This window comes from Poecile atricapillus, chromosome 6 (genome assembly GCF_030490865.1).
Source record: "Poecile atricapillus isolate bPoeAtr1 chromosome 6, bPoeAtr1.hap1, whole genome shotgun sequence".
NCBI lineage: Eukaryota > Metazoa > Chordata > Aves > Passeriformes > Paridae > Poecile > Poecile atricapillus.
In genome coordinates, this window is record NC_081254.1 from 24616133 (window position 1) to 24636816 (window position 20684).

General features: G+C 54.9%; 1 protein-coding gene across 1 annotated transcript in view; it reads left to right on the forward strand.

The window, feature by feature from the left end:
- The first annotated feature begins 217 nt into the window (after window positions 1-217).
- The window catches only part of SLIT1 (slit guidance ligand 1), a 58475-nt gene continuing 38008 nt past the window's right edge, over window positions 218-20684 (forward strand). The window contains exons 1-4 of the mRNA XM_058841949.1: window positions 218-314; window positions 12056-12127; window positions 12415-12486; window positions 13131-13202. Of these exons, the coding sequence (XP_058697932.1) occupies window positions 12422-12486; window positions 13131-13202 (137 nt within the window). The 5' untranslated portion in view covers window positions 218-314; window positions 12056-12127; window positions 12415-12421. The remainder of the gene's footprint in view (window positions 315-12055; window positions 12128-12414; window positions 12487-13130; window positions 13203-20684) is intronic.

Below are 20684 nucleotides of genomic sequence, written 5' to 3' on the forward strand. Positions count from 1 at the left end.
GCTTTGTCCGCCGCCGCTGGGCGTGCGGCGACGGGGGTGCGGGAGCCCGGCGGGGAGCCGGGGCCGGGGGTTGTCCGAGGGTGTGTGTCCAAAAACGCGTGGGGAGCGAGTGCCCCGCGGGGCAGCGGGGGCGAGAAGCCCGCGGGGCGTGCGGAACGCGCTCAGGAGCCTGTCAGGAGTGTGTGCGGGAGCCCGTCCGGGATGCGTGTGGAGGAGGCTGTCCGTGGCGGGGGTGCGTGTGCGAGTGCCCGCCGCGTCCGTCAAGGGCAGTACGTGTGCAAACGCCCCTGGGGCCACGGTCGTCCGCCCAAAAGGTGCGTGTGCAAGAACCCCGTGGGGTGGGTGATGTGCGGTGTCCCGCTACGCCCGGGGGTTGTGTTGTCTGTAAATTCCCGTCCAGGGGATACGTGTGCAGGGGCTTGTTAGGTGAGTTTAAATGCATCACCCCCGTCCTGAGGGGGGTGCAGTAGTCCTTCGAGGTGGAGAGCGGGGTGTGTGTGTAACCCTTTCTCTGTGTGAGAGTCGTGCAAGGGGTCCGGCATGTGCGGGAATTCGCGGGAATTGTGCTAGTCTTTGTGCAAGTATGTGGAGCGGGTTTGGGATTAGAGCAGAGCCCGAGGGAGTGGGCTGCTCCGGGGCGGTGTTTGGGCTGTGCATGTGGGTCCGCGAGCCCCATGGCACCCCCGGCAGGTGTGTGGCCACCCCTCCAGTGACTTGTCACAGGGCAGCTACACAGCCACAGGGGTTCTTTGAGGGCTCCTGTCACCCCAAGCCCCTACCTGTGCTGAGTACCCCTTTGTCCCCAGGAAGCTCTCCTGGGAGTGCTGCACATCGTGTTAGGATGAGCTCCCATTGCCCCAGCTCTTCTTGAGACTCCCCCACGGTGTGACCAGCCTTCAGCTGTGCAGATCACCCATCCCCTCCAGTCCCCTGTGCCTGCACCTCACTGTTCATCAAATCCCTTGCCACGTCCTCAGGGGTGCTGGGAGGAGTCCCTGTCTCTGTTAGCTGGGCCCCCATAAGGAAAGCTTTTCTCTCACAGTCACGGTCCAGCTGGCTGTGTGCAGCCCGTGTTACCTGCTCAGCTCCCCCAGCAGGAGGGGGGCCTCTGCTGCTGTGCCTGGCTGGGCAGGTTTGCCTGCCTGGGCTTCTGTGGCTGCAGAGGGCCCCCACCCAGGGAGAGCAGCGTGAGCTGAACGTGTCCAACCTGCTGCTGGCAGCAGGTTCCTGGCACGCAGGAACCCAGTCCCGGCAGGAGAGCAGGGCTGTCCCCAGCCTGTCCCCTCGGTAGCAGCAGGTGCCCCATCCCAAGAGCTGCAGTAGAGCATAGTGGCACAATAGCTGTCTGGCTCTGGGACCAGGCTGCTCCCACACCCCCCTTGCAGTGCAGGGAAGTGTTGAGCTGCTGTGTCCTTGGACAGCAGAGCTGCAGGATATGTTCTAGGTCAGCCACACACGGTGCTCCTGTCCCAGTGCTGTGCTGCTTGCAGCTCCTGGGGTGTGAGCGTGCCCTTTGCCTGCAGATGGGCAGAGACCCCACAGGCGAGGACTGTATGCATGGACTGCAGACAGCCTGGCAGCTGCCAGGGCTGCACCCAGCATGCAGCATCAAGAGCTCTGCAGGATACCACTTTAGAGGAGTTTTCTTTTTTCCCACCATAATTATCCTCATACAAACGATTATTATCCGGTGTGGCAACCAGGCTGCTGTGAGCTGCCATCCCATAGACCAAGTTTATGAGGTCTGAAACAGGATTCCCCTTTCCACTGTGCCCAGGGCAGGGGGAAGGTTTATGCATAGGCTACACTAGCCTTTTCTGCCTCTTGGAGAGCTTAATGGGGTCCTTGGCATCAGCTCTCCATGCACCTGGGTGCAGGGTCCTGGGGGTGTTGGCGTCGAGTTCCCCCCTCTGCCCGCCAGGCAGGTGCTCAGCACAGCTCAAATTAAGCAGTGCTGGAGTGAGCTAATGGAGGATTCCCTTTTTGGGTGTCTCACTGCTGTTCTGGCAGGGCATCTCTCCTGCTCTGGTGATGGGTCGTGCTTGCTGCCTCCCATTCTGCCTCCACTGACCTGGTCTTCCATGTCTGTTGCCATTCAGCAGCATTGGGTTTTCTGGATTTTAATGCAGCTGGCAATGCCTGATCTGTCTGGACTGAGCTAGACATGCTTGCTCTCTCGTGGGTGTTGTCTGCTGGATAACTACTTCCTGCTGTTTTGCACACCCGTGCAGGTGCTTGAGGGTGTCTGTGCAGAGCAGGTCTATCTCCTAGCAGTGAAATCCTGCTGAAACAGCTCGTGAGTTTCAATTCCCTGTAAGCAGGCTGCAACCTTGCAGTCTCCAACTTGTCAGTGTTCCATGGAGTAAGGTCAGCAGGCAGCCACAGGGGAGTCTGCAGCAGGGTCTGTGCTCAGGGCTTCCTCTCTCCAGGGGTCAGCTCTCTGTGGGAAGTCATCAACCTCTTACCAGTGCCCACCACCGTGTGCCTCTTTTCCCAAGCCCTGAGATGCCCAGTATGAGCAATGCCAGCCTCACCATGCATCCCAACAGTGCCAGTGAGCAGTGGTGTGTCCCTGCTGATGAATGTCTTTCCTGTTGCATGCCAGTGTGGTTTTTGGAGCCTCCAGGCTTTCTCCAGACTCCCACCTGGCTGAGCCCCATGGTGGCATGGATGAAGCCCCTGGACAGGGTAGCACTGCTGCTGCAGCCATGCCTGCTGCACTGCCATTGTGGGGACTCAGTCGAGGTATTTGTTCCATTGCTTTTGAAATGCACCCTTTTCCTTTGAAGAGCAGGGAATTACTTGCCTTGCAGAGTCACTGCAACTGTGGAGAATCATGAGCTGGGGAAAAATTGTCTTGTCTTCTGCTTCAGTTTGCTCTGTGATGTCTTCCTGGTGGGTGCCATGCTGTTGGTAGAGAGTGAGGGCTGCAGATGTGTTTAGGATGGACCACAAGTAATGGTTGCAGGACCCCTCTCCCCTTGTGCCAGGGCACAGCACATTGCTGCTCCCTAAGTGCTTTTTAGTCTGCAACCCAACATAAATGGGGGTTATGCACCTGCCCTCTGACTGGATTGGGGCTGAGCAAGGTGGGAAGCAGCAAAGTCTCTGGGCACTGTGTTCCTTCCTACACCTCTGATAAGCACAGCAGAGGCCTGAAGGCTTTGTAGGCAGGATGGGGTGAAAATCCTCCAGCACTACGGTGTTATCTGCTTCCAGGAATCCCTCGGGCCTCAGCCACCAGAGAAGAGTTGTGGGAGAAGGTCACTGTTCCCTTCCCCATTTGCTTGCTTTTCTTTCTTTCTTCCTTTGAAAGTGTCTCTGAAGAACAGACTGCCCTGTTGAGGATGTGCATAGTTCTCCCCATGTCAACAGGATCAGTGCAAATTTGCCATTGTTAAATGGCAGCTTCCAGCCCAGCTCTTTGCTTGCATGGTATGAATTGACTCTGATGGCATTGCACTCTCTACTGCTATTGAATTTTTCAGCTGACAGCTGAGAATTTCCCCACTTGCCCCTTTTGCCCCCTCTCTGATGAGCTGGACACCCCCCATCTCACTGTGGGCTGTGCTGTGTCCCTTCCCCTGTGTCTTCTGCTGTGGAAGGCAGCAGAGCTTGGTTTGGGGGTCCCCATCACTGCACCCCTCTTGGTTCTGGTTTTTCCTTTCCAGTGTCCCTGGCCTCAGGATTTAATGGGGCTTCTGTTTGCCTTGTTGCCAAACTTAGGGGTTTACCCGTGCTGAAATGGGCCCCATGCAGTCTGTAGCCAGCCTGCCATCCCTCTGTGTGCATTGGTGGAGGGAAGGGGTGCTGAGCTACAGCCTTTGGGTGTGGGAGCACCATGCCAGGGTGACTGCACCTGAAGCACTCTTGCATACTGACCAACCATCCCCTCCCAAAATTCCAGCAGCAAGCTCTTGTTCAGAGCATGTTTAATCCGTTCACCTGCATCTACCTCTCACCAGTTAATCAAAATGACTTGCAGCAGCCAGGCTGGTGTATCACAGCAGCACTCCTGCATTCCACACCAGTTGTTGGGCTGCTTCTCCTTTCAGGGGCTTCAGGCAATGCTTGTTCCTAGCAAGCACCTTGTGAAAGTCAACCTCTCCCTTCCCTGAAGTGCCCAGGCAAGTTCTCAGCGTGCAGTCTGGTTGCAGAGGGTCTGCACAGGCTCTGCAGAGCTCTGGAGCAGGATGGAGGACCTTTGTCCAGCCAGGGCAGTGCTTTGCTGGCCCTGCAGCCCTCAGCTCTCAGGAGAGCCAGTGCTGGGCACTGGGAGGATGCAGGCTTGCTTGGGAAGGTAGGCTGACCCAGCCCACTGCAGTGGCTTCCTTGGGAGCCTTCCTGGACAGAGGAAATTTGCAATTCTATTCCAGTTTCTCCCTTCAGCTACGTCCAAGGCAGATGCTGTCTATATATTGCCATGGTAACGCTGCGTTCTCACTCTCTATGGAATTGCATGCTGGAAAAATATTAGTTTAAAAAACTATGTCGTGTTTGTATTGACTGAAGTGGAGGCTGATAGTGGAGGATCTATTGTCCCCTGGTTGGGAAAAGTCACCAGTAACAGGCAATAAAGCCAGGCAGATTGGCCTCTGGTGACCACTTCTCACCCCATACAGCAATTGCTTCCCTATAAACCCTTCTCTGGCTCTGTTTTATTGCATCCTTTAAAACAGATATTTTTGCCTTAAATGTGCTGCCACTTTGGTTCTCTAGAGTGATGCATTGTGCTAACAGCAATTCCTTGCTGCTGAGGTGGGAGCAAGGAATGAGAATTGTTTCCAGCTTTAATTGTGGGTCTCTCACATGCATCTTCAAATGCTGTTGCTGCTCTGCCCAGAGCCTGCAGCCCCAGGGTGAGCTGGGCATGGTGGCCGCGGTGCCAGTGCAGGGCAGCACACACAGAAACAGTCCAGTTACAGAAACAGACTCCTAACAGGATGTGCATTTGCTTGGAGCTTCATTCTCCCCTACTTCATTGTTTCCTATCAAAACTCTGGCAGAAGAGTGAGGCAGCTATAAAAGGCAAAGGGTGCATGAGGGACCCCCACCGGGCAGCAGAACATGCAGCCTGGGGGAACAGAAGGGATTTGGGGTGGCAAGAGCAGGGAAAAGTTGTCCTGTCCAGGGAAAGTTGTACAAAGCCATGACCTCCCACTGAAGAGGGGCTTTTCCTGTATCCTTGTTCTGATTTGCTCTCTGACAGACTGGTGGAGGAGAGTACTGGAGCAGGACGTGCATGTGGGCAACCAAGGGATCCTCTCTTTGTCTTGCTTCTGAGTCCTTCATGGTTCCCTGCCCACTCCAGAGATGCCTAGTGCTGTGGACACATCCTCTTGCTCTTCATTGCTACTGAAATAACCTTCCATAAAACCTGAGAGGCAAGGAGACGTTTCTGTGCGTGTTTTGCTGAAAAGCAGTATAAACCACAGTTGTGTGTTAGCAACTGGCCTCATCCCAGGGGATGTCAGACCCAGATCACTGCTCCCTGGCAGGCTTCCAGTGTGAGTAGCTCCAAGGCCAGCTCCAGCACCTGGCCCCTGTCCCCACTCGAGGGATAGCCAGGGATGGCAGTGGTAGGAGTGGTGAGTGGAGCAGAGTTTTTCCTGCTGTACAGCATCAGGATGCTAATTAGCAATGTGAGCAGTAAGGATAGCTGAGTCCTTGGGGTTGTGGCACTGCTGGAAGTGAGGAGGAAATGAGGTGGGATGAGGGGACCTCTCCATGGTGTTGGTGTGGGGCTGGCCCAGGGCTGTCCCCTCAGGAATCATCTCAGACCTCCCTGCTATATTGGGGCTCTGAGGCTGTGCTGACTGTCTGCTTCCCCAGCATGCATTTTGGATGCACTTGCTGCTCAAAATAGCAGAGGCAAGTGTCCTATGGGGGAGAGAGGCTGCGAGAGGAGGAAGATCAGAAAAAGGGAAGATTAATTTTTAAAGCAATGCAGCCAAGGAGCAGCCCTGGGCACCAAGAATGAGAGAGATGCAAGCTCTCAGCCCTGAATATTTCTTGGCTGGAGGAAGCCCTACATCCCAAATGGGATGCTCCAGGAGATCCGTCTGGTCTGGGGTTGAGTAGGCACCTATAACTGCGTGGTTCAGGTGCACTTGTCCTCTCATCCCTGGTGTGAGCAGCTGCAGGAGGGATAAGCCAAAGAGGTTTTGCTGGGGGAGATGCAAAGTGGAACTCAAACTGATGAGCGGCAGGATGAAGCCTGAGGGCTGGGCAGCCTCCCCTGCCCTGGGAAGCAGAGGAGCTGCAGAGCAGCTCCTCACTAGGCTATTCAGCACAGCATAAAAAGCCAAATTTTGTGGGTATCCAGGAAAATCTGTTCTCTTGGCTGAGTCTCAGTTTCCACATTTGTGTAACAGAAATGCCCTGCTGCCTTTTCTCTCTCCTGCCGGGGTTCAGGGAGGTTATTTATTTATTTTTAACCTGAAGGTGGTACACCACAATGCTGTGTGAGTGTAAAGCGTTCCCTGACTGCTAGCAGCTAATGGCTGTGGCATGAAAACCCCAGAGAGAAGTTAGGAGAACAGAAAGCCTTCTGGATCCTCACTGTTACTTGCATGATGGATGCTGTTTGTAATGCTTAAAGATCTGTCGTGATGCTAACCTGCTGTAGTGCCTCATAAAAGCCTACAGGGCCTCCTGTGCTCTGGGGGCCATCGCTGTGCTTGAGGCTGGGCTCCCCTTTGGTAAGGGCAGTGATTCTGACATGAGCCCAAACAACACACAGCTGCTCTCGGCTCTGCTTGTTGGGCCCCTGCAGGCAGCTGGTAGGGGTGGTGCTGGCCTGGTGTTCACCCTATCTGTGACACCCCTAAAGGACTTCCATGAATCCCTGGGGCACCTTTGCTCTTCTGGAGGGGTCTGGTCAGAACATGGGATGGGAAAGAAGGTGCTGAGCCCCTTGTGCAGCTGGGTCAGCCCAGGATGTGTGTGACCAGTGTCCCCTCCCTCAGCAGTGGGCAGCAACACTCTGTAATTCCCTGGTGGGATGGGATGGAGTTAGCACCCAGCCATGGCCATGTGGGCTCTAGAGAGCTGGTAAACGTCATGCTGGTGCTGGAGGGGACCAGCTCTCCCAAGGCTGGGAAGGGCCTCTGCCCCACATTGCCTTGTTTGAGCAGCTCAGTGAGCCTGTGCTGGGGCTAAGTTACATTCAAGCAGCCGGGTGAAATCTTGAGAAGACTTGAAAAATGCAATAAAAGTGTAGCATGAAAGGTTGCAGCTGCTCTGTCCCCCAGTGCTGAGCTCAGGGGTCAGTCTGGAGTCTAAACCTCATCCGTGTTTCCATTAGCAGCCGTGTGATGGGACATGAGCTGCTTACAGCAGTTGCAGATGCCACCAGGCTGGGAGAGATGCAGGAGGGCTGGAGAATGGGCTGAGGTTTCAGAGTGGGCTTGGTGAAAGGGAGGAATGAGCTGACAGAAAGGAAGCTGTTGCCTGGGGACTCGAGGAAAGTGTTTGGTGGGAGGGAGTCACCAACGGCTCAGATGTGGAATGGGAGCACAAACAGAGCGGGTCCTGCCCCTGCAAGTCAGAGAGGCCCTGAGAAAGAGCTGTGCCCTTGGGGCTGGGGATTCCTGCGGGGAAGTGGGCTGGGAAAGAGGCCTGCACAGACAAGGGAGCAGCCAGATCTCTGCACCATGGTGGCCTGGGCAGGCAGAGATGGGGTTCATCCACTGTGGGAGGGGTTCAGGTCAGAGTTTAATGGTCCTGGAGGCAGGGACACAGGGTAGTGTCAGTCCCTGTCCTTGAAGGAGCAGCGTGTGCGTCTGCCTGGATTGATGGAGGGTGGCAGAGGTACTGCTCTGGGGTGTGTGACCTTCCAGCCTTCATTTCTCTACTTCCCTGATTATTATCTGGCACGGCCAGCTCCAGCTGGGGTCAGGGCTCTGGGATGAGGGCTATGGAGCTGCTGGGAGGGGAGCCATGCCCTCGGGGGCCGGCACTCTGGGGCACGGGCAGGAACGGCAGAGCAGTGAAGACTCTCAAGGGAGGGACACATCTCATGGCCAACACACATACCAACCCCACGGCACCAGGGCTGGGGCAGCCCTTGCAGCAGGCACCATAGGAGCACTGATCCTTCTTCACCAGCCCCTGCAGTCGCTGCCCAGAGCTGTGGGCACCTGCTCTGTGCTGGCCCTGATGGGCCAGGGCACATTTTGCTGACGGCGGGTGCAAATACAGGAATTAATCTCACAGACTTTTCCTCTGCATTCTTAAAAGTGGGATTCCAGGGAGCAGAGCAGTTAGGATTCCTGCCTCAGCAGGAGAGCTGAGCTGAGCCACAAGGACAGGAGTCACATGTGTGCTGAATAGCTGATGCTTTGCAAAAGAGTAGGGATAGGAGCTGTCTGCTCCTTCCCGCTCCTGATAAATCAGTGCCCAGGGAAATATCATTCATGTTGGCTGTATTTAATAAATTAACTCTCAGCATTTGCGCTCTCTGAGGTTGTTACTGAGTTAGTGTAGCTCCAAACCCTGCAAAGGGAAAAGACACATCAGCCCCCCTGGGAATGGATAAGCCATCCAAAGCTAGAAACCAAATATAAACCCAGACTATGCAAATCCAGTCTAACGAACCCTGCTGCAGCACAGACATCCCATCTGGGAGTGGGATGATCCACAAGCAATGTAGCAAAGGGACTGATTGTTTTAATGACTTTCTTCTTCCCAGGGAGAAATGGGAGGGGGGGTTCTGAAACTTGAAGGTTGCAAGTGAAAATCTGCTGCCTCTCCATCAGCAGTGTGAGATTTGGGGTACTGGGGGGGCAGAGGAAGGCAGCCTGAATGGATCTGAGGATGCTTTCTGGTGTTAAATCCTTTGAATTAGCAAGGAAAGAGCACACCCTGTGTTTCTGCTTTCAAGTCACAGTCCAGAAATACAACCAATCTGCTGGGCAGTTCCCCAGACGCATCAGTCCTTATTGAAGCTCTGCTGTGTGGAGCAGGGCAGAGCGTTTTGCTTCACTAGGAAAGGGCATGGAGGCAGTGGGTGAGCAGCTGAGCAGCAGGAATCCAGCTTTCTGGGCTCTGCAGACTGTAATTTATCTCCATGAGGAACTGAAGGGGGTTCAGAGGGGAAAAAATGTCATGAAGTTAAATGGCAGTGTTGCCTCGGCATCCTTACAAATAAGCTTTACCTGCTGTTCGTTCCCATCTTGGTTGCAAAGGCCATCATTTACCTGAACAAAGGCTTGGAAGGATGCTGGGAGCAGTTGTCAGGGAGCACACAGAGCCAGTCCCTGAGGGAGAGGACTGTCAAGGGGCCCTGAGAAACAGCCCCACTTGGGGATTGCCACCAGCCCCACTGCTGAAGTTCCCCGAGGATGCTCAGCAAGCATGCAGGGAGCAGAGGCTGGGGTGGGCTGCATGGGCAGCAGACCCCAGGGTAGCTGGTTCTGCCAGTGCCTTCTGCTGCTACAGTCTTCGGGCTATGCTGTCCCTGCAGATGCCTTGGAGAGAGGGCAGAGCCTGATTTTGGCATGTGCAGGGATTGGCCATGTCTAGTACATGGCTTCCATGGCTCTGGTGTTTCTTCATGTTTCCATGGTGCTTTGCCTGTGCTCTGCCTCTGACTAAGGCTCTGGGATGCTGGTGCTCTGAGAACGGCACCACCTGGGGCTTTGCAGGTGGAAGTCCTGGCTTTCAGGTCGGGCAGTTCTAAATCAAGCCTCTCTGCTCCATCCCTCTGCAGTACTGGAGATGACTCAACTTCCAGTAACGCACTGTTCTGGAATTGTACTCTGGCTACACAGCCAGAGTAATGCTAGGCATGTTTAAAGGAAGGTGACATGGGAGTCCTGCTGGGAACTCTCCCTCACCAGGAGCTCGAATGGGTGCCATTGCCTCCAGCTTCATCTCCAGCGTGGCCCTGGGGATCTTCCAGGCAATCTTCTTTACCAAGGAGCCTTTAGGACACTTGGAGAAAAACACTCCTGAAGCTGTGATTTCTCCCTTCTCTTCGGTGACTCCCAGGGCTGTGGGAAGGAAGTGGGCACACAACTGCACATACCAAACGACCCCCTTTGTGCTGACAAATGTCCCTAGAACGCGTGACACACCGCAGAGCTTCGTGCCTGGGATTTACAGCCTGACTGACCATTTTGCTCCCACTGAGAGGGTCAGATCCTTCTGATTTGGGGGCTCATCACCGGCAGCCTGCTGGGCTCTCTGCCCGCTGGTCATACTGGAAGCCGCGGGAGTCGTGGGGCTGCAGAGCCCAAGTGTGGGTTTCAGTTTAATCACCGGGGCTGAGGAACCTCTATTCATTCCCGCTTGCATTCATCTGTGTCCTAGTAACGGTGCTCTCCCTACCTCCTTCCCAACACAGGCGCACACGGCTGGATAATGGCAGGAGCCCGGCAATCGCGGAGCTGAATAGCGCCGTAATTAGGGGGCTATAATGGCGAGCTGGAACTCATTAGCCATTATCAGCCGTTTGAGCAGGACAATGGCAGCACCCCGGGGTGCGCGGCTGCCGTGCCTGCACCCGGTGGCCCTACACGCTGCTCGGCGGCCCCGGGGCCAGCCCGCTGCTGACCTCGGCCCCTCGCACGGCTGCAGAAGCCGCTGGAGGGAAGCTTTGGCTCTGAATGGAGGTGATGGACTGTGTATTCAGCCAGTCGCGTGACGTGAGGCATTGCTGCTCCCTGGCCCCGCTGTCAGGGCTCAGGAAGTTACAGACCCCCCCGTGGTGCTGCCCGAGCGCCCCAACCTGCTCTGTGGTGCCACTCTGCTGTCTCTTTCCTTCCCTGGCTCCAGCAGCTCATCCTTCACTTGACTGACTTCTCCTCCTGTAGTTTATATTTCCCTCTTGTGTTTGAGTTCAGTGCAGGCAGTGGGTCTCCAGCACGAGAGCCCTCCCTGGGCTCTGCCTTCGTGCAGGCATCCTCCATCCCCAGCACACGCCGTGGGCAGGCTGGCCTTACGGCAAGAAGCAAACGCTGCCATGCTTTGTGATGCCAGTCAGGGAGACTGTCTCCTGCAATAGGGGGCTACACAGAGATTCCCCAGCTCTGCAGCCTGTGAGTCCCAGGGCTGATGGTCCTGCTTTTCCTACAGTAATCACATCCTGTAATGCGGAAAGGCACTGTGAAACTGAATGCGAGGTGCAAATCTCTGCAGCTTCTGGCTTGATGTATTTTAGAGCAGGATAATCCTAGCAGGAGTGTGCTGGAGAGCAAGGCTGAGGAGAGCTGGGGAAGATGTAACCAGCTGGCTGGGAGCAGAGGCCCTGCCACGTGTGTGTCCAGCAGTGGGACACATGCTGTCCTGGTGCTCAGAAGAGCCTGGGCAGGACCGAGGCCATGGCGGGGTGTAGGTACCCCTTATTTCCACCAGCAGAATGAGCAAGGAGTGGCAGAACCTCCTTTCTGGCTGCATTGCCTGTCCCTGTACTCACCCTGGGCTTTTGAATGAGAGAGTGATGCCACAAAGCAGCTTGTCCTGTGCAAGCTTCTCTTGGCAGGTGAAACCTGAGTGTGGCTTATTCTCCAGGTAGAAGGTGAGAAATGGCTGTGCACTGAACCGGCTGTGATGTAAGGATAATGGCAGAAGCCATTATCATGTAAGTGTCACATATGTAAGTGACTTGCAGCTGGATCCTGCTGTTCTGGGGACTTTTGTTTGTTTCTTGTTACCCCCCCTGCCTTCTCTAAGCAGCTCTGTGTGTTTGGGATGACCCTACCAGGTGTTAGCTGCATTTGCAGAATGAGGCGCCGTGCATCCTACCTGGGCATCAGGAATGGGAACAGGGAGGAGCCGGACAGCCCCTGCCTCTTGTTGCCTTATGGTCCATGAAATATGCCTGCTTACACAGCCACAGCCAGCCAGACTTCTGTGTGTCCAGCACTGCTGGTCACTGAGGATGAGGGTCCTCTCTGGAGCCAGGGGCCATTCCTGGTCAGGGGCTGCAGAATTGCACCAGCCCCTACTGTCCTTTGGGCCCTGCCTGCCGTTTTTGGGAGGTACTGGGGAGGCCCAGTGCCTGGCTACCTCCTGAGTGCTTCCTGCTAATTTCTTCCTCTTCTCTCCGCAGGGAGCTCAATGGCAACAACATAACACGAATCAACAAGAATGACTTTGCTGGGCTGAAGCAGCTCCGTGTCCTGTGAGTTCCTGATGAGGGTCCCACTGTCCCCACCATGGTGGATATTGTGCTTGGTTTGTGGCCCCTCTTAGGGCTGCTGGAACTACTCAGCCTCTCTCTGTGGGCTTCAGCCAGCAGGGCTGGAGGATATTGTGTTGGGCTGAGTGTGTTGGATTTCCAGCTGGCACAGAGTGGGAAGAGTCTAGGTTGTGCTGAGGGGATAATGGGAGTGAGGTGCCCTGGGTCAAAAGAAGTAATGGGGGCACTGGGGACCACTTTTCCAGAAAGCTGACCCCTTCTCTCTGCAGGCAGCTGATGGAAAACCAGATCAGCATGGTGGAACGTGGGGCGTTCGATGACATGAAGGAGCTTGAGCGGCTGTGAGTGTCTGGTCATGGAGGGAGGTTGGTAAGGGGCTGCTGGATTTGGTTGCAGAGAGCATTCTTTCCTTTTTTCCTTAAACCCTAATGTATCGGTGCTGCCTGACTTCAAACAGCTTCTCTTCAGCGTGGCAGTGGTATTTTACAGTTTGGGAAGCACATCTATTTCTGTTTCTATAGATCTTAGAGTCCTTTCTAATGCTTTTGAAGTGAGGAGCAGGTTAAACAGAAATGACTTTTGCTGTATCAGCCATGTCCTGTGTGTTAGCAAGGGAGCTGTAAGTTCTGGTCCAGTACTCAGTAAAATAGCTCAGCAGTTTAAAAATCCCAAGCTGCTGGAGCAAATATGAGGAGCTGAGCGAGCAGCAGGTTAAGAGTGCAGTTAAGCAGCAGTCAGCAGTTAACAGCTTGGAGTCCTCTCTGCATGTAATTACAGCATTGTGAGGAGGTCCATTAGTGCCCCCTTGGTTGTCCCTGCCTGGGACTGTGTTGATGGGGGTGTTCTTGCCAGGTGGGATGCTCTGCTCCACTGGCCTCTCTGAGCTAGCCAAAGTACCCAGCTCTGCCTGATGCGTCCAGCTGGACTGCAGATGGGGTCATTGCTTTGTACCCCAAACCCTGACCCTTTCATTCTTTCTCTGCAGACGGCTGAACCGCAACCAGCTGCACACCCTGCCTGAACTTCTCTTCCAGAACAACCAGGCACTGTCGCGGCTGTAAGTACCAACTGTGTCCACGGGGCTCCCCTGCCCAGCAGTGGTGTGGGCTCACCTGGGGGATTGCCATGGGGTTTGGAGGAGCACTGATGCCTTGGGAAGGTGCTGCTCCTGGGAGGATTGTGCTGGTGGTTACTGGTTTGTTGTCCCAATGAAGGCTTGGCGCGTGGCAGGGGAATGCACCCTGTTTCTGTGTGACCTGAGCATGCAGCAAGGTGGGAAATGGGCTGTGACCTGCAGAAGAGCTGAGACTGGCAGTGTTAAGGATGCTCTTGTAACACATGGGGACATGGGATGAGGTGCTGGCAGTCTGGGCTGGGTCTGGCATTGCAGAGTTGAGCTGTGCCTGCACGGTGTCAGGTGGAGAGGTGCTGTGAGCTCCTCAGCCTCCTCCCTGGGTGTGGATCATGGGCTTTGGAGCAGGGTTCCCTTAGACACTAGCCCAGGTTCTCATGAAAGGAGGGTGAAAGAGGATGTCCCTAAGAGGGTCACATTCTGCCCAGAAACCTCCATGGGCACAGAGAGCCCCACAACTCTGCTCAAGAGATGCCTTTCTATAGGGATCTGGAGAAGGAGGAGAAAGCCATGCCCAGGGTAAATCCAGCCCTTCATACCTGCTGCCCCCTCCTCGCATTGCTCTATCTGTTCCCATCCCTGCCTGTCCCTCTGCACCTGCAGAAACAACTCCAGGGACTGTCTCTTGCTGTGCAAGCCCCAGCTCCACAGATCTCTCTGTTCCTTCTCCCTCTGTGCAGCAGCAGGCTGCATGGGGAGGGCTGCTGGGGTTTTGATAAATATTCTCTGTTCCATATTGGGTTTCCCTTGCCTGGGGCTGTTTTGCTCAGGCAATGGTGCTTTCAGCAGTGCCAGCATTGTTCAAACAAAGTGTTTACAGGCTCTCAGCTATGTCAGGCACCACATACATTGGGAAGGGTGCTGTGAGGAGGAGAGGTTGCGTGCCAGACTGGGGCTGGGTGCTCTCCATCACTCAGAGAAGCAGCTTATACCCCGTGGATTGGGGTGGTAGTTGCCAGGACACAAGGTTTTTGCTTGCTGCATCTTGTATCTCCATTGATCAGCTGTGACATAAGGATGCCAGGTCCCTGCTGAGGCAAGGCAGGAATGGACAAAATAATTAAATGTGCTGAGACATTCCCAGGACAGGCGTGGCCATGCTGGGGCCAGGCAGCCCTTCTTGTGCAGTCGGGCTGTGGCTGAGCTGTTTTCTTCCAACAGTGCCAGGGAGTCAGTCCCAGGGTCCAGCCTGAAGCGTGTAATGAAGGGTTAAAACGCTGTGTGGGTTGCCAGCATGGGATGTGTGAAGTGATGGACAGGTGCCAAAGATGGGCCTAGGTAATGGCAGCTGATAGCACAGGCGTTCAATTAATTATCAAATGGCATTTGTTGAGCTCAGCTGTGCTATATTGTGGCGCCAGCAAGGGCCCATCCTCCTCCAGCCGCCCATTGCATAACAGAAACATGGGCAGGAGAACAGTCTTACAGATATTCATCTTTCCTTTTTAGTCTTCTCTAGATTTTAACACCAGGCTCTTTCAACAAGCAAACCCTAACAATTCATTGTGGAGATGCAGAAGAGCAGCATGTGAGTCTCCTACACATACAGTGTGCCCCTACGCAGCCACCAGGCTCGTGTGGAGCCAGGACTATGCCACGGTGTGCATGGGGCTGTACATACCACCGAGGGTTTAAGAGGGCTATGCAAGATGTTCCTTGCAGCCATCTCATGTTCAGGTGCATTTCGGCCTCTTTGTCAGCCTGTTGTTTTACTGCTTACTGCAATGTGGGGGTTATTTCCAACCTTTTTCCTTCCACCCTGTCTTGAAGTTGTTTTCTGGCCATTTCTGCCATGGCAAACAGCCTGGATACCAGCACCTGGAGCTTTTCCTGTTCAATCTGGGGCTGTGTGCATGGGCTCAGATTTTGCAGCTTCTCAACTATAGCTGATGCCATGTCTTGGGGAGCTTTGATGCATGCTTGGCACAGAGGTTCCCCAATATGAGTGGTGGGACAGGGGACACACTGAGCCACCCTCCAGCACATTCCCCCACACATTAATGAGGGCAGGGGTGCAGCGCTGCAGTCTGCCCATCAGGAGAGCACATCAGGAGCCAATGTCCTGGCAGATCCTCGAGTTCTGCATTTGTGCAACAGAGCTCTCTGTGCCAGAGGACCTGCTGTTCCCTCTCCTTGAGGCTCCTGGTTGCTGAGGTGCTTAGGGATGTTTCAGGGGGATAGCAAGGCAGGGGGTGCCCTGGGTGGCTCATCTAGACACACGTTGGCTTAGCAGGAGGTGGGATCTGGACCAGTGCTAGTCCAGTCAGTGTGGGAGGTCATAAGGACACTCTTAAATTGCTGCAAACGCGGGTCAGGCTACCGGGATATCAGCCAGTGGGGAACAGGTTTAAGCTAAATTGAAATCAGCTCTCCTTGAACGAAATTGGAGCCTCCCCAGTGGGCTTTGCACTTGTTTAACTGCTGAAATGGATCTGGAGTGGCCCCACTGCTCAGGGCCCCCTCCCTGCCCAGAAACAGGCCGGGACCTGTGCTGGTCTAGGAAAAGAAGGCTCTTACCAGCACCATTTTCTCGCGAATCCTGATCACCAGATCATTCCAGCAAACAGGCTTCCCCTTGACCTGCCAGCTGTGCCACCCATGGCATGCTTCTCAAGTTCTGGGGTTCTTGCTAGGTCCTCATGTCCTCATACCATTGTACTGGGAGGTCTTGAATTAGCAAAAACTGACTGAATGAGTCAGGCTGACATCTCTTTAGTCGGGAAATGAGGCTGTTTGCTGGCAGCTGAAGCAGAAAGCCGGGGGTGGATTGCAGGAGCTGCTGGGGATTGCTTAGACAGGCCCTTGGGTGCTGGCCTGGGTGCTCCAGCCTTTTCTAGACATAGTCTTGATGGGTCTTTTTCAGCACATCAGTAACACAGAAGATGAAGGCAAGTCTGTTGAATTAAGGGTAGGTCATACCCATAGAGCAGTTTCCCACTGAACCTGATGAAAATTTTTCAGGAGCACAAGAGGAATCCCTCAGGTTCAGGTCAGGATGGAGAGCTCTTTGTCCACTTCCTGAGTACCAGAGCCTAATCCATGCTGGTGGTACTTTGTGGTCTCCCAGCCCAGCTCGAGCTACAATTAGTTACATGGAACTTGGCTGTAAAGAGCATTTGTGCATTGGGATAATGGAAAGAGCTGGAGTTAAACCTGATCCATCGGGGCTTAAATAAACTGGGGAATGGCAGGAAAGGGCCAATAGAAAGCAAACCTCAAATGAGGGCATGGGGGATGTGAGGCGCCTGGAGAGTAATGTTTTCCCCTTGGAATTTGGAAATATTGAGCTGACGCCTGCCCAGAGCCCATTTCAGTCTGAGATAGAGGGTTGGCAGTGGGGCCAGGAGGCAGGGGGACTCCCTGCATGGCCTCCTTTATTTATGTCCCCAGCAATGAGCGGATAACTCATTAAGCAGTCCTGGTGGCTGGAAATGGTGCTGATCTGAGGTTTCACTGGAGAGCACCTGACCTCAGTGACCTGTTCTCAAACTGGGTTTAATTAAACTGTCAGCACTGGACGGAAGAACAAAGCTTTGTGGGCTCAATGGGGAAAGCCAGGGTCCCCCAGCAGCTCAGTAGGGAAGAGCACATCTCCTGTGAAGTGGAGAGCTGATAAAAAGATGGATCTTTCCTTCCAGTGAGGATTACCCAGGCAAGAGGGTGACCTCTTCTATTGCAGTGCCTGGTGTTGGTCCCCAGTGTGCCATAGCAGTTCGCATCTTCGCTCAGCAGTGGTGTCCATACAGCCCTGATCCACACACCAAGAGTCAAGGGGATGCTGGTAGACCTTCCTTCACCATTTTTCCCAAGCTGGCAGGAGTTGTTTTTTTTTTTTTTTGGTTTCCCAACAGCCCCCAGCAGAAAAAAGAAGCAGAGTTTCTCTCTGCTTCCTTAGGAAGGGGGTGGGGGGGGGAAGGATGAGAAAGGAGTTTTGTAGCACTCTCTCCCTTCTCTGCTCACCTCCCCTTAAAACATTCTCCTGAAGCTGTTTCTAAGTCCCTTTGGGGGTTCTGGATGGGGGATGCGAGGAGGAGAGAGGAGTTTGGAATGGCTGTAGCGGCAGGGTGAGGACAGAAATGCTGCGGGCGCATCATCAGGGAGGCAAAGACGTGGGCTGTTGAAATGTGCTAAAGGCAGCCAGGATGGCTATAAATAAATAGTTTTCTCCAAGGGAAGCCGAGCTGATGTGAGGGAGGAGAGGAGCAGTGGGTGCTTGGCTGTGAGGAGCTCTGGGGAGTTGCTTCTGCAGGGGAGTCGCAATCCCAGATGGATGCATCCCCACGGGAGTGGCTGCCCAGTGGTTTCCTTCAACAAAAGCTGCAGTAGCAGCTTCTTGCTTAGGCAGAGTGGGAGCTGAGAGAGAGTGAGCAGAGAGTAGGGGGAAAAGAGTCTTGTCTCCAGAAGGAGGGAGATTTAGGACATGGGCTGCAGACTGTCAGTTTCTGTCGGACCCATGCCAGCAGAAATGGTGAAGGAGATGGTGCCACATCTTAGCTGGCAGCCAAGCCCAGGGGGAAGAGCTGCCATGCTGCTCTCAGTCTGTAAGGGCAGGGGCTCCCTGGAAACAGCATTAACATCTCAATCAGGGCTGGTGACTTTCTGAGCCGGGGACATGTGAAATGTTGTAGGAGCTGGGGGGATTGTCACGCTCCCGTGAGACTCTTCTCCTGCAGCCAGAGCCTGCAGAGGAATAGTGATGCTCTTATGACTGCTTCTGTCTGGGAGCTGACAGAGGGACCAGGGGTATTTAAAGATCTGTGAGTTTTGAGCCGAGTGGCAGAGAGCACCACAGCTGGGTGTGCTGCCTGGTTAGGAGACATGATATTATGGTGAGCCCTGGGGCAGGTTTCTCGAACCACCCCTGCATTTGGCTAAACCCAGCCCTAATTGCCTTTAGAAAAGCAGGCAGAGAAAAATGGAGGGCTGCTAAATAACTTGAGAAAATGCAAATGACATCCTTCAAGAAGGAGAGGATCACAACCATGCCAGAGGAAGCTGTGAGCTGAGTAGTAGCAAAACAGGGTGACAAGTGAAAAAGGAGCTGTCAGAGAAAGAAATAACAAAACAGGCCCCGCTCGGATGGGGCTGGCTGCGCGTGGGAGGTGTTGCTTGCGAGACTGTACTAGTGACCGCTCCTCTTTGGGCTGCACCAGGAAAACCCCCAGACAGGGAAGGCAGAGATGAAGACAAAAACGTGTGCTTGGTGAGGGCTGGATAAAGGAGCGGCCCTGTGCCCCCACAGCGGGTAGTCATGCTGGTGCCAGGTGGGGAGGCTCTCTGGGGAATGCCTGTGCCACAGATATGCTCCCTCCCAGTAGGGGAGACTTGCCTGAGCCCCATTTTCCATTTAGTGGGGGATATTTGGTGCCCGCCTGCTGGTTGGCTCCCTGGAAATGCTGTCACTGTGGTGGGCTGGCTCTGGCTGTGCCCTGGCTCTCCTGTGCCAGACACCCGCCCCCACCTCCCACAGTCACTCCTGTTGGGGCTTTGGTTGAGGTTCACTCCTCCAGCAAGATTTTGTGCTGGTTCTGGAGCTCGGCAAGTGCCCAGGAGCCTGCAGCCGCTGCGTGGGAAGGGGCCTGTGGGCAAAGCATTGTGCTTCTCATCTTCCCATGCTGGAGCAGGGTTGCTTTGGCTCCCTGGGCACGTGCCCCTTTGCTCTTTGCACAGATCTGTGTGTGCTGATGCTCTGTGCAGAGATCTGCAGTCCAAGAGCAGAGTGCCAAGGTCAGAGCAGGGAGCAGCTTTCCTGGAGCAAATCTCCCTGCTTCCCCTTCCCCAGCATCCCTCATTCTGTCCCTGCTCCCCCTCTAGCAGCATCCCCCTCCCCTTGCCGGGCGAGGGCCAAGTGTCCCCGCTGTCACCATGCCCACGTTGTGGACTCCGGGTGCCGTACCCCATCGCGCTCCCCGACAAAGCTCCTTCTGTTGGGGACAGAGCAGGGCTGGGGGGGCCAGGCTGGGATGTGTCCCCCCGAATACCAATGAGGAGGGGCAGAGTGTTTACCCCCGCAGCTGGGGGAGGGGGGAGCTGCGGGGTCTGTATGCTGCAAGACGCCCCCCCACACCAGCTGGGGGGAAGGGGAAGGGAGGCCCCTCTGCAGCCCCCGGGAACAAAGAGTCAGTGTGGCTCGTGACAGCTCTAAGGAAACGCAGGGAAACAAATGTGCCACTAATAGGTGGGGAGGTTACCTAGGGAAGGATGCTGCCAGGCGGGCGGGCGGCCAGCCCCCTCCCCGGCGGGCTGCCAGGCGCTGAGGGACTGCTCCTGGCACCCCAGCCTTGGCGGGGCTCAGGGGGCTACAGAAGGGCCAAGCCAAGGCAGGCTGATAGGTCCTTGTGCTTCTGGCCCGTGGGGACAGCGTCCTCGCAGATATCTCTGGGGTTTTGTGCTGGGTAATGCTGCTGGGAAGGAGCACCCTTGTGCAGGGAGCTGCTCACTGCCTGCCGCCCTCCCCTTTCTTCCTCCATCATTAATGTGCCACAGATCTCGGCTTTTTTTGGGGCGGGGGGAGGAACATAAGACTCCCTGAGGGATTCTGAGTGCAGACAACCTCAATGCCTCACAAATTAAACACCTTCTCAAGATCTCTTTATATTTAAGGACTTCCATAAGCATTTTGAGACTTGACCCGCAGTCTCCAGCAGCACAGGAGTGCTGGGGTGAGGGTAGCAACCATTCCTCGGCCTGCAGATGGGCAGCCTCCCTCTTTGCTTCCCGCCAGCCTGGGCCCCGTCCCGCCGGGGTGTTGGTGCAACCTGCACAGGGACACCCTGGCTCTGTTCTGTGCCATTATCCTGCCAGCGAGCCGGGCCTGCCAGGAGTGGGCATTGCCAGACGGCTGCCTGGAGATAATCTGCCCCGTTCCCTCCATGCACCCCGTTGTGCTCCTGACTCACGGGCGGCTCCAGCTTTCTGGTTGTTGAGACGCTTCCAAGGTTTCCCTGGCAATGCACGGGGTCAAGCCCCACTCCTGGGGCTCTCCTTGAGCCACTGGTTCTGCTGGGCTCACCCTCGGTCTTGCTTTGGGTGCAGGCTTGGATTTAGGTTTTGTAATGTTATTAAATCAAAAGGGGCTGAGTCTGTGATGAGGTGGAGCTTTCAGCCCCCTGCCCCTTTCTGCAAAGTCCTCCCCTCCACATGGCATCATGCAGAGCATCCCTGTCCAGCTTCCTAGTGGTGCACTGGCAAATGGGAATTTGCAACCTATGGGAAAAAGCAATGAAAAATTAAGTCTTCCTAAATCTGAGCAGCAGTGCTAACTACACAGCTGTTAAAACACAGGAATTATTTATTCTCTGCCTGCATCACAGCTCATTGCCTGCATTATCCCACATTCAGCCTTTGGCCACCTTTGGTCCCCTGAAAGAGTTAAAAGAGCACTTGAAGAAGCTGATCCCTTTGTCC